Source organism: Dermacentor albipictus, chromosome 5 (assembly GCF_038994185.2).
Source record: "Dermacentor albipictus isolate Rhodes 1998 colony chromosome 5, USDA_Dalb.pri_finalv2, whole genome shotgun sequence".
Lineage (NCBI taxonomy): Eukaryota > Metazoa > Arthropoda > Arachnida > Ixodida > Ixodidae > Dermacentor > Dermacentor albipictus.
The window spans coordinates 9,740,303-9,754,449 of record NC_091825.1 but is presented as its reverse complement, the minus strand read 5'-3'; the positions used below and the strand labels follow the sequence as shown (position 1 = coordinate 9,754,449).

Genomic DNA, 14,147 nt, shown 5'->3' with positions numbered 1-14,147 from the left:
ACCAACGTTTTAGAGCGCAGCTCTTTGGCGTCCGTTCCTGGGTTTCGCGTCGTCGTCGGCGTTGTCGTCGGCCTCGTAACCAGCTCCGCCCCCCTTTCATCCCCCCAGCGCTAGCAGCGACCGACTGATACCGCTGGATGCCGCTGACGCCGCTAGAGAGTCAAGATAACGTGACTGCATAGAACACCGTCGCCGCCATGCAGAAAGAGGAGGAAAGGGTCCCCCCCCCCCCTGTTCTTGTGTGGCGGATAGGGTGCTCTTCAGTTGCCGACGCGCCGGTTATTTCACGTAGGCCCCGGCACGTCGACGAATACGTGACCACCTTCCCACGGCTAGACCTGGTTCTTAGCGCTGCGGAAGCGAGGGTATCATATTGTTTGTGTCGGCATCGGCGGCGTTGTCCCTGAAACCAACTCCGCAGCTGGGGTTGACTCACTATCGGCGTCAGCGGCATCAGTCAGTCGCTGCTATCTCTTCCCTCCTCCCTTTATCGTGTTGTCCGCTTGCTGCGCGCGCTTCTGCCCCCATTGTTTGCCGCTGGGTGTACACGCCGCCCCCTCCCCCTCTTCCTGCGAGTCTCCGGTTGTCAAAGCGCCGGCTCGAACTTAATTCCTTTCTTCGCTCCTCCTCCAATGCAACCCCTGTGCGGTGGCAATCAGAGAGCCAGATCGGTGGCGGCGGATCTGTATATGTGCACCGCCCGAGCCGAAATTGCCGCTGCCGTTCGCCACTGCGAAATTATCTGCCAGTTCTTTCTGAGCCATGAGCGAGACGACCGATGGAAGTCCTCCGTCTGCTGCTGCTGCTGCTGCTGCTAAACGAGCTGCCAGAGCAGAGGCCCAGCGCCGTCGCCGTCAAAATCCAGAGGTGCGTGCCGCCGAAGCAGAAGCTTACCGTCGCCGCCGTCGAGATGATCCAGGAGTACGCGTCGCCGAAGCAGAGGCTAAGCGCCGCCGCCGAGAAGACCCTGCCGTTCGCGCCGCCGAAGCGGAGGCTCATCGCCGCCGTCGAGAGCAACCAGCAAGCGAGGCTGAAGCAGAAGCTCATCGCCGCCGCCGAGAAGACCCTGCAGTTCGCACCGCCGAAGCGGAGGCTCTCGTGCGGGGCCACGTGCGGGGCGTGCACGTGCGGGCGAATTTCTTTGCCTCAATCTATCGAAAAGGTGAAACAGCTTATTTGCTGCGCTCAAATTTCGCATTAGGAAGTAACGTAATCGTCGGTAATTTTTTTTTTTTGAAGATACTGATGACACTTCCCGTCGTGTGTTCGTCACCACCGACACCGAGCTTCCTCCATACTCTGCCGCACTTGTACCCGTTTCCTGCGTTGGGTTTTCCGACTCCACAGTTCTTTTCACGCCGTCTAAGCTTGTTGCTCGCCGCCATCCTTTCTTGCTTCCTTTTGCCCTTCTTGCCATTCGACAAGGTTCGAGCGCACTTTATGTATCGAACCTGTTTCCTTGCCCTGCTAGGCTGCTCCACAATGAGTGTCTTGGTTATGCCGACGAAATTGAACCAAGCTTCCTTTACGATGTGCCTGACGACCCGGCTTCTCCTCCGGTGGACGCTCTGGCCCTTCAAGTTTCTCCTCCCACGCCGCCGTGTGACCCAACATTTTACCAGAGTATTGATCCCAACCTCACTCCAGCGCAGGACGCCCAGATCGTCCATCTTCTAGACCACTTTCGCACGTCATTCGACCTCCACCAATCTCTTCAAAACTGATGGTAGCGCTAAAAAGGAACGGACACACGAAGAAAAGACGACACGACGACGAAGACGGAGTCTTTTCTTCGTGTGTCCGTTCCTTTTTAGCGCTACCATCAGTTTTAAAGAATGCATCACCAACTAGCCCAGCACCAAGTTTTATTGATCCACCAATCTCGCTTAGGCCGTACTTCCACTGTTGTCCATCACATCGACACCGGCAACCATGCACCTCTACGCCACAGGCCGTATCGTGTATCCGCCACGGAGCGTAGCGTGATCGCTGAGCAAGTTGCAGACATGCTCCAACGCGGTGTCATACAACCTTCACACAGTCCCTGGGCTTCCCCTGTAGTGCTGGTAAAAAAGAAAGACGGCACAATTCGCTTTTGCGCGGACTACCGGCGACTTAATAAGATCACACGCAAGGACGTTTATCCACTACCCCGTATTGACGACGCGCTAGACTGCCTCCAAGGCGCTGAATTCTACTCCTCCTTAGACTTACGATCCGGGTACTGGCAAGTGCCAGTGGCTGAGTCAGACCGTCCGAAAACAGCCTTCATCACACCTGACGGTTTATTTGAATTCGCCGTGATGCCATTTGGCCTGTGTAATGCGCCTGCCACATTTGAAAGAATGATGGACAACATCTTGCGCGGCCTCAAATGGCAGATATGCCTGTGTTATCTGGACGACATCCTTATCTTTTCACCGGACTTTCCTTCCCACTTACTTCGACTTGAACGCGTCCTACAGTGCATCGCCGATGCTGGCCTCCAGCTTAACTTGAAAAAGTGTCACTTCGCTGCCCGGCAGCTGGTCATCCTCGGCCATGTCGTGTCGAAAGAAGGTGTACTCCCTGATCCGGCGAAACTACAAGCTGTTGCTCAGTTTCCCCGACCAACAACTTTGAAAGAACTGCGCAGCTTCATTGGATTAGCGTCATACTTTCGCCGTTTCATCCGCAATTTTGCCACTATAATAGCACCTTTAACGCAGCTTCTTCATGGTGGCCCCAACCTTTCAACCTGGTCACCGGATTGCGATGCCGCCTTCACAAAGCTGTGTCGTCTCTTGACGTCACCGCCAATCCTGCGCCATTTCGACCCCAGTGCTCCAACTGAAATACACACGGATGCCAGTGGCGTTGGCCTTGGGGCCGTTCTCGCTCAGAGAAAGGCTGGCTTCGATGAGTACGTCGTTGCCTTCGCCAGTCGTGCACCCACTAAACCTGAATCGAACTATTCTGTCACAGAAAAGGAATGCCTCGCTATAATTTGGGCCATAACCAAATTCCGTCCGTATCTTTATGGCTGCCCGTTTGACGTCATAACTGATCACCATTCGCTGTGCTGGCTGTCGTCCTTAAAAGAACCGTCCGGTCGTCTTGCTCGATGGGCCCTTCGACTGCAGGAGTACGACATTCGCGTGCTGTATCGTTCTGGCCGAAAACACTCGGATGCGGATGCCTTGTCTCGTTCGCCACTAACAGACGAAGCTAGCTTCCCGAAGGCCTCATTGTCCGAGTCTTCCCTTGCTGCCACGGACATTCTTCTGGAGCAGAAGAAAGACCCATGGATTGTGTCCATGCTGCGTTTTTTGTCCAACCCATCGACACCCACTAACAATCGCGCATTACGTCGCCAAGCACATCACTTCTCCATTCGCGACGGGCTCCTGTACCGTCGCAACTACCTCCCGGACGGCCGCAAATGGTAGCTTGACACCCCGCGACACCTGCGTTCGGATATTTGCGCAGCGTTCCACGACGATCCCCAGTGCGCGCATGCGAGGCTACTGAAGACATACGCGCGTCTACGCCTTCGTTACTACTGGCGGGGGATGTACCGATTCATCCATCATTATGTCCGCTCCTGTCTGGTTTGCCAACGCCGTAAAGATCCCCCTCGTCGTTCAACCGCTCCATTGCAGCCTTTGCCTTGCCCAGCACGTGCTTTTGATCGAGTAGGCATCGACATTTATGGACCTCTGCCAACCACATCAGATGGCAATCGCTGGGTAATCGTGGCCATCGACCATCTTACGCGCTATGCGGAAACTTCCCCTTTGTCCAGCGCTTCTGCACGTGACGTCGCCTGGTTTCTCCTGCGCAACATCATCCTTCGCCACGGAGCTCCCAGGGAATTACTCAGTGACAGAGGCCGCGTCTTTCTCTCCGACGTCATCGAGGCTCTCCTCAAAGAATGCCGCATCATTCATCGCACCACTACTGCGTATCATCCGCAGACTAATGGCATGACCGAGCGCTTTAATCGCACTCTTGGTGACATGCTGGCCATGTACGTTGCATCCGACCAAACCAAATGGGACCATGTTCTACCTTTTCTGACCTACGCATACAACACCGCCACGCAGACTACCACGGGATTTTCGCCCTTCTTTCTCCTGTACGGACGCGAACCTTTTTCCACAATGGATACTATCCTTCCGTACCGCCCTGACTCCACGGAAACAACTACCCTATCTGAAGCTGCTGCACACGCAGAAGAGTGTCGCAAGCTTTCCCGTATATTTACGTCAGAAGACCAGCAACGCCAGAAGCACCATCGAGAAAGTTCCAATGCTCCTGTATCCTATGCTCCTGGCTCGCTAGTGTGGGGTTCCAGCCTCTCCCACTGAACTGTCACCTAAACTTGCGTCGAAGTACCAAGGCCCATACCGCGTGATCAAACAAACATGAGATCTCCAGTCAACTATATTGTGGAACCCCTCGAGCTACCTTTGGATCATCGCCGTCGTGGACGCGAAATTGTGCATGCCCAGCGTCTCAAGCCCTACTATGATCCGCCTGTGCTGTCCTACCCGTAGGTTGCCGGGACGGCTTCCTTCTCCGCGGGGGAGATAACTGTACTGTAAAATAGGGAGCAGTGGGGCTGTGGCTAGGAGAGAGACAACGACGACGAGAAAGAACAACCTTGTTTCGGTGCTCGGTCGGCTACACTAACTCTCGCTGCTCCAACGTTCTAGTCGCGAACGCTTAGTGCTCAAAGTGATTCGCGACAATACACACACACACACACACACACACACACACACACACACACACACACACACACACACACACATATATATATATATATATATATATACATACATATATATATATATATATATATATATATATATATAGAGAGAGAGAGAGAGAGAGAATTATCAGTCATAGCACTCGTAGTACAGACCTCTGGGCCGTTCTTTTTTCGAAAGTAGTCTTATGAGGGTCAATACAATTACACAAAGGTATTTCGCTCTCGTGAGCAGCAGTCCTTGGGAGAGTTACTCGGGCCAGCTTCCCACGCTCGCCCAGCACCTGCTCAAGCTTTTCCTAGTCTCTAGAGCCGCTCGAGTTCCCTCCCATCGACGGGCGGCCATTTTTCCAAGAAAGTATGCCTTCCAATTGACCACTCGGAAAGTATGCCTTCCAACCACCATCGCGGACATCAGTCTCTTTCCACGTAAGTATGAGGCTGTGGACAGGAGCTATGGCGCTTCAATGTAAGCTGGGGCCTGATGGACCAACCGACTGGGCTAAGCGGCGAATTTAAATACGTCGAAATGCGCTTTCCAACGAGACCGATGGCGGCGCTCGGTCGCGCCGTTCCGGAAACATTGTGGCGTGAAAAACGCCCTTCTTTCTTGATTTCCGCGAGATTCTTCGACAACTTGGCTGATAAAACGAATTTTTTAGAGCACTTCTAAGTGGTTTACAGTGATATTTGGCTATCAGATAGAAAAAGGGTTCTAGAAACTGAAAATGTGATTTTCAAAAAAGTCGATTCTTTGGCAATTTTTCGCGATGCGTACGTAAGCCGCGTCCCCCCTTAAGCGGTGAAGAACAATCCCCAGACTTGAAAAATGGCACTACCTTAGCCACCTTCCAATCGTGAGGGATAACGCCTGTTGATAGTGATTGTGAAAATAAGGAAGATGCTTGGAGCTATATTTTTTACAATTGATTTATTTAAGCCAGTATTATCAGCGGAAGATGAAATCTTAAGATTAGTAAGGAGAGAATAAATTCTAGAATCGGTAATTAGTATTTCCGGTATAAACGAATCAGTGCGAGTCATGGTGGCTAACGGTTCTAAGCATTTGCGCGCGCGAATACCGATGAAAATGTTTCGTTCAATAGTTGGGAACAATCAATGTCAGTTATCGCTGCGCCGTCATGATCAGTAAGGACGATGTCAGGATTATGCTTGGACATGTTTTGTACCAACGCCAGGATTCAGATGATCTATTTCTGTCAACTTGCCTGAACAATCTTTTTTTTTCTTGTTATTCAGGCGACGAAGGTTCAACAAAAACCAAGGAGCGGAATTTATGGCAATGATCGGGATGTATAAATTTACGAGATTAGTGAGTGCGTTTTTATGCGAAGCATATTACGAGAGCTCAACCCAGCTCCTCAGGCGCGGCGGTGTCGCCTTGATTACCACGTGACACCGTGACGTCACGACAGAGGAGAAGTGGCTTTGGCTCAACTCTTGCAAGATGGGCTGGGTGGGAATCGAACCAGGGCCTCCGGAGTGTGAGACGGAGACGCTACCACTGAGCCACGAGTACGATATGCTTCAAAGCGGTACAAAAGCGCCTCTAGTGAATGCGGTGTTGCCTTAGAAACGAGCTGTTTCTAAGGCTCAGGCGTGCGTCGCTTGCTCAGGCGCACATTTCGTTGCCGCGCCGAACGCTGCGTTGCTCGACGCTCACCGCGTCCAATGCGGGGCGTCCAAGGCGAAGCAGAGTAACGCATGAGTTGTTTCTTCGTCTAGCCGAACCAAATATAGCCAAGCAACAGCAGTTCACCAGGCTAAACAGTGGTTCAACAACTAAAATAAAGGCTAGTATGCTTCGCATCCTGGGCTTAACCTTACCTAAGCCACAGCCATTTTTTTTTAGTAACCAGTTTTCTTCTACTGTCCACGACAAGTAATCTCTCACAAAGTCGACAGAAAAAAGCGATAGTTCATTGTTAACACGATCAAAGTTAGCTCTTTCGTAAAACTTAATCTGCCTGCTGATAATTTGCCTTTTGATAGGTGAAGGAACGAAGCGAACAGTTAAAACATCTTGATCGGATAGACTACTAATATGAATTTATCAGAACATATATCTTCATTCTTTGTTAGGATCAAATTATGAATATAAGAAGAGTGCGCAGAACATCGTGTCAGGCTTGAAATTAACTGGGTTGGACTGAAATCGAGACAACACTGGAGGAACGCATGGGACTCTGACTGTGTGCTATAGGTTGATTGTGTGGACCATGCCATGTCTGGGAAATTAAAATCACCAAAAATGATTACATTAGAATGTGGAAACCGATGAGTAAGTTCGATAAAAATGCGATTAAATTCTGCTGTGAACCCATGAGTGAGGTGCAGTGGGTGATAAAAGACACCAACAATTATGTTACTTGATCTGAATTTAAAACAAGTTACTGCGCATTCAAGAAAAGTGCTGATAACCATGGGCACTACAATATACTGTCTGTTTATTGCGAGGACACCACCACCTCGGCGATTTTTCCTATCGCAATGAAAGATATTAAAATCAGTTTCACAAACGAATATGTGTTCATAAGGAGTAGCATCGTTCAACCAAGTTTCAGTTAATGCTATTACTGTTGCCGATTTTGAGTCGATTAGTGAAGACAGTGCGACATTTTTAGAAGTAACGCTTCTAATGTTAGTGTATAAAAAGCAGCAAACGTCCTCAGTACTAATTGTACTATTTGTTAATGTTTGTGGAAGCTTAGGTGAAGTTGAAAGGTTGGCGCCATGTCAAACTGGAGACACAACCGGGGAAACGAGCTTCGCACAATTTGCTTGAGTGTCCCATATGTAAACTTCCTTGTTAATTTTTAGCTTGTTAAAGACAAGGCTTACACGGTCTTTTTCTTTCTTTGTGGTTTTAGAGAACTGCCAAAGTTTACGTCTCTTATCGCGAACTGCCTAAGAGTAATCACGAGAAATGCCAAAGTTAGTATCTTTCAGCTTGTAGCCATTACTAAGCACTGTTTCGATTTCTTTTTCATTGAAAAACTTCACAAAAATTGGTCGAGTGCGTTCATTTGAAAATTGTACAAGGCGATGCGCATGTGCGATTGAAGCTGTTGGTACTCCTAGTTGGTCTTTGCAGAACTTAGTTACTATTTACTCGGACGTTTCTCAGTCTCCCAAATCACCCGTATCTTGTATGCCATGAAAGAGAAGATTAGAGCGCCTCGAGCGGTTTTTCAAATCGTCTATTTTGTCATGCATCATCGATATATTATGCTCGCTGCTGCTGCTGCAAAATTGAGGCGACACTCCTGATGCAAATTTTGATTCTAAATCCAGGATTTGATTTTGCATTTTTGCTAGATTAACATCTTGGCTTAAGATTGGTCTCTCTGAGGAAAGTGACTCAAGTTTACCTTCAACTTCGTGTACGCATTTAGTTAGTAATTCAAGATCATTCTTTAGTCCAATGTGTATGTGTAACACATTGTTCACCGATTCCAACAAGTTAGGATTACTCGCTTCCAAGCGTTGTACGGCACTGAATAACATGTCAAGTTTTTCTTCTTGCGCTTTCGTCATTGGACCCGGATTCGCTTCAGTGTCTCCACCTAGCAATAACAGGTGCCAAAGATACAGTGCTGTACGCGCAAACCGCTTGATACCGCTGGACATATCAGGGGGCCACAGCACCGCAATGAGACAAGGATTGTTGTTACAGTAAAAACAGGCAATGCCTTTTAGCAAGCACCAACTAGGCCAACAAGCAGTTCTGTTGCAGAGGAGCAGCTATTGCCATGCCTTCCAAGACTGTCGACGACGCTGTACAGTCCAGACCACGCAAAAAGATAATGTTGCACTCAATGTGATCGAGGCGCATGTGCAACAAACCATAGTCCTTTGTTCAATGAGGACAGCAATGAGCTTTAGCAAGTTAGAAATGGATTACCATCTCGCCCAAGTTCATACCTCCTTAAGAGTATGTGCATTACGTGGAGGCAACACTCCAGGCATCTAGTTTAAAGCAGGTGCTGCCAAGCAGTGATGGTGAACAGAAATGGACACAACATTTTGAGCCAAATAAATGATGCCAGAAAAGCTTTATTGAGACAGCTCACTTGGCACTTACATATAGTGTGCATAACTGGAGAGTTGGCTGAAGAAAAATGTACAAAAGTGTGAATAAGCTGTACGAAAGAGCAGCATTTCAATGCTTACATTTTAAATTGCTAACACAAGCAGAGTGTAGCCATTCCAATGTGCATACTTAACACTGCTCTTTCATCACAAGTCATTGCGCCCACAGAACAACATACGAATCATGCAGTAGTTCGACCTTTTGCTGATATGAATGTAGGTCTCATGTGAAAGCCATGGTAGTGGCAAGAAATTTAAAAGCCTTGCCACATTCATATAAATTGTCATGACTGTGCATTTGTCCATCGGAAATGCTTACTACATAGTGTGTAAACACCAACAAACATGACCAACATCAGTGCATGCACATGCTTGTGATGCACATGTCTTACACAAGGCACCTGCCAGGCACATTCATTGGCATATCCCATTTCTTTTCATACCGGGACAAGTTGTTCCCAAATACATAAAAAAATAGGGCTACCTATAACGCCCCTCCTGAGAAAATGTATCGAAATGAATACCTGAGTGCATTGGAAGAGCCTGTTCCTCAGATTCATAGGGTGTACCACATTTAGCAGAGGCATTAGCACAAGTGTTCTGTTTGTTTTCTGCCTCTTTTAAGGAGGTTAGAACAAGTACACCATGGAGGTAGGTGCAAGCTTTCAGAGCTTTAGGATACCTGAGAATAATGTAACTTAGCACAATGCTATAATGCAAGAACTGTGTGAAAACTGCAATCAAAAATAAGACTAAACTAAATTTTAACAATTTACATCAGTTTTAGCTTGATGAAATCATAATGAAACCTGCACTGAATAAAATGCTCTTGAGATAGTTGTAGGGTCTGTATCTTCTGAAACGTTGGACAAAACAGAAAAGAAAGGACCCGATGAAAATCTGTCACTGGTTACTAAATGGCAAATACAGATTGTAGTAAAATACACCATGAACCAAGCGAATGCCACAGGTTGCTAACAACATGTTCAGGCACATAAAAACCAAAATAAGTTCAGCATTATGAGAAATCCCTGAGACATTAGGATAACTAAGAAAAGCCAAAGCATGTTAAAGGGGCCCTGAACCACATTTCCTTGAAGTCTCAAAAATATATTTGAAAGTCTATGGTATACCCCAAAGATATATTAGCGAAATAATTTTTCAATAGGACCTAGATCAAGCACCAATACTTCGAGCACGGTATTCACCCTTCCCCCAATTTGCCCTCAACAACCTCCATTCCAAAAGAGTGTAGAGGTGGCGATAGAGCAGCAATACCCACAGAAAGCATTGCAGCGAGTGGGCTGATCGTGGTACGCCGTGGTGGCCTTGGTGCTTATGCTACACAGCAGATGCAGTTACATTTGGCTACGCGAAATTATAAGTTGCACAGCAGAGATGGAGAGTAGGCTTGTGTGCCTGGCCATACTATGTAGTGCAGAACGACTTTGCCTGCACGGACAGTAGGCAAATCCAGATAGCGCACTTTTTAGCACTCAGTATGGAGCTCAATATGAAGCATATCTAGCCAGGAGTAGCCAGAAGTGAGTGCGCACTGGCGCGTGCTCCTTGTAGATGCTAACTGCATTTCATCGCGAGGTGCAGTGGGCATACCGTTTGTGTCGTCTGGCCTTAAGTTTCACATAGTTCAAGGCTAGTTGAGTGTTCCCGCCTAATCAAAATTAGTGAGAGCCAACGGCGACGATACCCGATAAGCACTGCGGCCAAAATTTCATTCCTACATGGGTGGGCGCAACCAAGTGTGAACAGACGACAGTTGACTCATGCTTCTTGTTTGATCTCAGCCAATTGCAGCCGTGTATGGGAATCTGCTATATGATGAAATATGGCAGCAGCCAGCAGCCCCTTGAAAAAGGTGAGAAGGCTTTTACTGACGAGAGTGCTGGACAAAAAGGTGAATTCACACTCCACTTGCGAGTCCCACACGCTGTGCACAAGTGCAAAATTTGTCCGAGATATTCACAACAGTATATGCTAGCCGTGAAATGTGTTTCTTAACTTAGCTTGAGGGGTGGTTCAGGACCCCCTAAGCAGGCATGAAATGATCAGATTGTTGACCTTAATAAATTTAAGAGAAAGAACAGTCTTGCAAACAATAGAAAAATGGTTGGCCTTAATGAATATAAGAGAAAGAACAGTCTTGTAAACAATCGCAACATAGGAAAGTGCACTTCAAATTAATAAATAGTTAAACAAATTCAAAACAATTCTAAAGTGCAAAGTGTGGCAAATTTGTGACCTCAAGTGTAGTAAAGAAATGGTTTCCTTGCTTAGTCTTTTGGTAGCAAGCAGCTGAGATTATAATAGTAAGTGTAAAAGCAAAAAAAAAGATGATTAAATGCAAGAACTTGTAAGAATCTATGCATGAACAATGTATGCATGAACAATGTACTGTGCAGTTCAAACAACAGCATTAACCACCAACTTTCAGAAGGTGTTTACACACTTCTCGGGGCCGAGTTTATAGATGTGATAAGCTTCAATCAACATCTATAAACTTGGCTCCGAGAAGTGTGAGAGGGTACCATTGATGTTCCTAAGAGCTTGAATTTCTTTATCTGTGTCGCCGTGTAAAGTTAAAGTGATTATCACATGTATGGCATGTCTTGCTTTGCGCATGTTCAGTACAGACTTGGGGGATGTTGTTTTTATGAATAAACCTCAGTTGTTAGTCAAGCCACCTTCCTGTCACGTTGACTATGCCTGTTGCTTTGACTATGCCTGCCTCTCGATTTTTTTCCCTTTTTCAAGTTTGCTGCCATTCTCCTAGCATAACCACTGATAACAACACCAAAATTACAAGAAATCATGGGTTGGTGACCTTGCACAACACAATATCCTGGCACAGCTGAGCTTTTTTTTTCTCAGCAGGGCCTCAACAAGGAAAAACTACAACGTCCACCAATCCTCGACTAATTTGGCTCTTGGTTGTCTAATGCCTGAAGCGAGATCAAAGTGCATTAAAGGAGAATGTTAAGGCACAGCTTAAAGTGGTAACAATGGCTGCTACCACTACATGAGAACACAGCCCACAAATAGACAAATAAGTGCAGATATCACAACTGCCTCAGCAGAATCACATCCACTGGCTGGTGGCACAAAACTCTGTTGAGTATGAATTAACGAAAAAAGATGTTACAGTTAGTACACTCAAGTAGGAACATCACATCTGCATGAATATGTACGAGTGACAACTGTAAGGTGAAGATGCACTCAACAGATCTTTTTTAAAAAGACAGGATTATAGCGTAAACAAAATACAGTTAAACCTCTGTGTAGGAAAGTGCGCAAAATTGGCGCTTTGCTTTGCTATATCGAAACTTCATTATAATGAAATTCGACCTTTTATGCAAATAATTACAGTTGCCGATCAAAGAAAGGTACCACATAATTTTTCCAATTATCGGGAAATCGAAGAAAGCAAATTTGAATGAGAAAACAATCCATTTTGATGAATTTGGGAGTCAGCAATGAATGATGTGGTTTCATATCACGTCGGCGATATATTCACAGCGGCAGTACGAATTATGCGAAGCCAGCCACACTTTTGCATACACTCCACTCCCGTGGCTGATAGCGTCACTCGCAGAGGGAAGACGCTATCATGAAAAGCGCTGGCAGCGGGGAGCGAATGCTTCGTCTGCCTCTAGCTCCAACGGGTCGCCGAAACTCAAGATTACGCAATCTCTAAAACTAAATGCGCGGGAAGACGGCTTACATGATTCCACGCCTCCTCGGCACGCCCAATCTTTGCCAACACGGCAGACACCTCTAAAGTGGGGTGCACGGCTGCGTATGCGCTCAGTCGCACTTACAGCCATGCGCAGCCACGGCTGAGATGCGCGCCAGAAATCGAGACGAGCGCTAACTTACCCCCCACTACTCCCCTCGCCTGTGCTTGATCACGTTACTGCCAAGCTTGCTCCTTTCCCCTATTTCCCTTTCGCTCGTGCGGGAAGGCAGCACTCGTGAAGCCACCATCTTGTCTCACCCTCGCACACTAACACTTGCACCTACAGGGCACAGTGTGCGGGGCACGATAGGATTTTATCACTCATGTACTTTATATGGAACATGATGTGGCTCCACTTCGGCCAACGCTCTTGTCGCGCGGAGTATGATTTGACAGGCGCGTTTGCAAACAGCCGTTTGTAATTCAATCACTTGGCCATCTGCGTCCGTGGCAGTTTCAGTTTATTGTCTCGGCATTCCTTTGCGGTAACAGTGAAAGTTCGTTATATTAAAATCACATACAAACGCACTTCGCTATATTGAGGTGCTGAATACATGGCGTTTTGTGGACAAGAGGTTATGAAAAATAAAATACTTTGTTATAACAACAATTTTGTTATATTGAAGTTCGTTAGATGGAGGTTTAACTGTATACAAGGTACATGACAACATCAAGAGCTTAAACTTACATGTGATACGGCAAGGCACACTACATGCTTGTGTGACATCTTCCGCATGCATGTCGCTTATTAGTGTGACATATTATGAACTGGACTATACAGGACACTAATGTTTTAGGAGCTGAGAAGACAGCACAAATGTGCGTTGCCACTGTATACAAGGCCATCTTTCGGCAACAGAGTGGCTTTACACCACTTGTTGCTTTCACCTGACCCTTCATGTAGCACAATAATTTCCAGCATCTTGAAATTCACTCTGTAGCAAAGCTTTTCAGGTACAATAATTATAATAAAACAAAACAATTCACTGCTTAGAATTGAATACAGAAGATTGCAAGGTGCTTTCTCAGAGTGCTGAATTCACAAATTCAAAAAGAAAAGAAAGAAACGAAAGAACCAGCTCGAAATATTCATGGTATTCAGTTAACTTTAGACATCCATGAGCACTTTCTTATTTCAGCTGCTTCAATAAGTATAGAACACGTTGGGTAACTTCCCAATATGGCCACCATTTCAATTTGGCTAAGCAACAGACAGGATAATTTCAACAATGCAAGTGCAGCCAGCTGCCATCATTGCTCAGGGACCACAAGTCAGCAGCCTATGATGATGATGGTAGCTCTGGGACAGCCTCGAGGTAGTGAAATGTACAGCTGGAACTTCCTGCAAGATTCAATAATGCATATGAGGGATTTCGCACTCATGTGACAGAATGCAAGGCAGCACTTGATTTTAACTGACAGCGCATGGCTGCCAGTTGGCTAGGGGGATGTTGATCTCGGAAATTTCAGGATGCCCTGTACATGTCCTGAAAAAGCCTGACTTGTTTTAAACATCATACATCTATG

The 14,147-nt window shown here is 46.8% G+C and overlaps 1 protein-coding gene across 9 annotated transcripts in view; it reads right to left on the bottom strand.

Moving 5' to 3' along the window:
* Positions 1–9,703: 9,703 nt before the first annotated feature.
* The window catches only part of tefu (Serine/threonine-protein kinase tefu), a 1,084,056-nt gene continuing 1,079,612 nt past the window's right edge, over positions 9,704–14,147 (bottom strand). For all 9 annotated transcript variants that reach the window (XM_070538252.1, XM_070538256.1, XM_070538258.1 and 6 more), the window contains one exon: positions 9,704–13,958. Coding sequence is in view for 1 of the 9 variants with exons in the window: in XM_070538256.1 (XP_070394357.1) it covers positions 13,901–13,958 (58 nt within the window). In the remaining 8 variants the exon portion in view is untranslated. The remainder of the gene's footprint in view (positions 13,959–14,147) is intronic.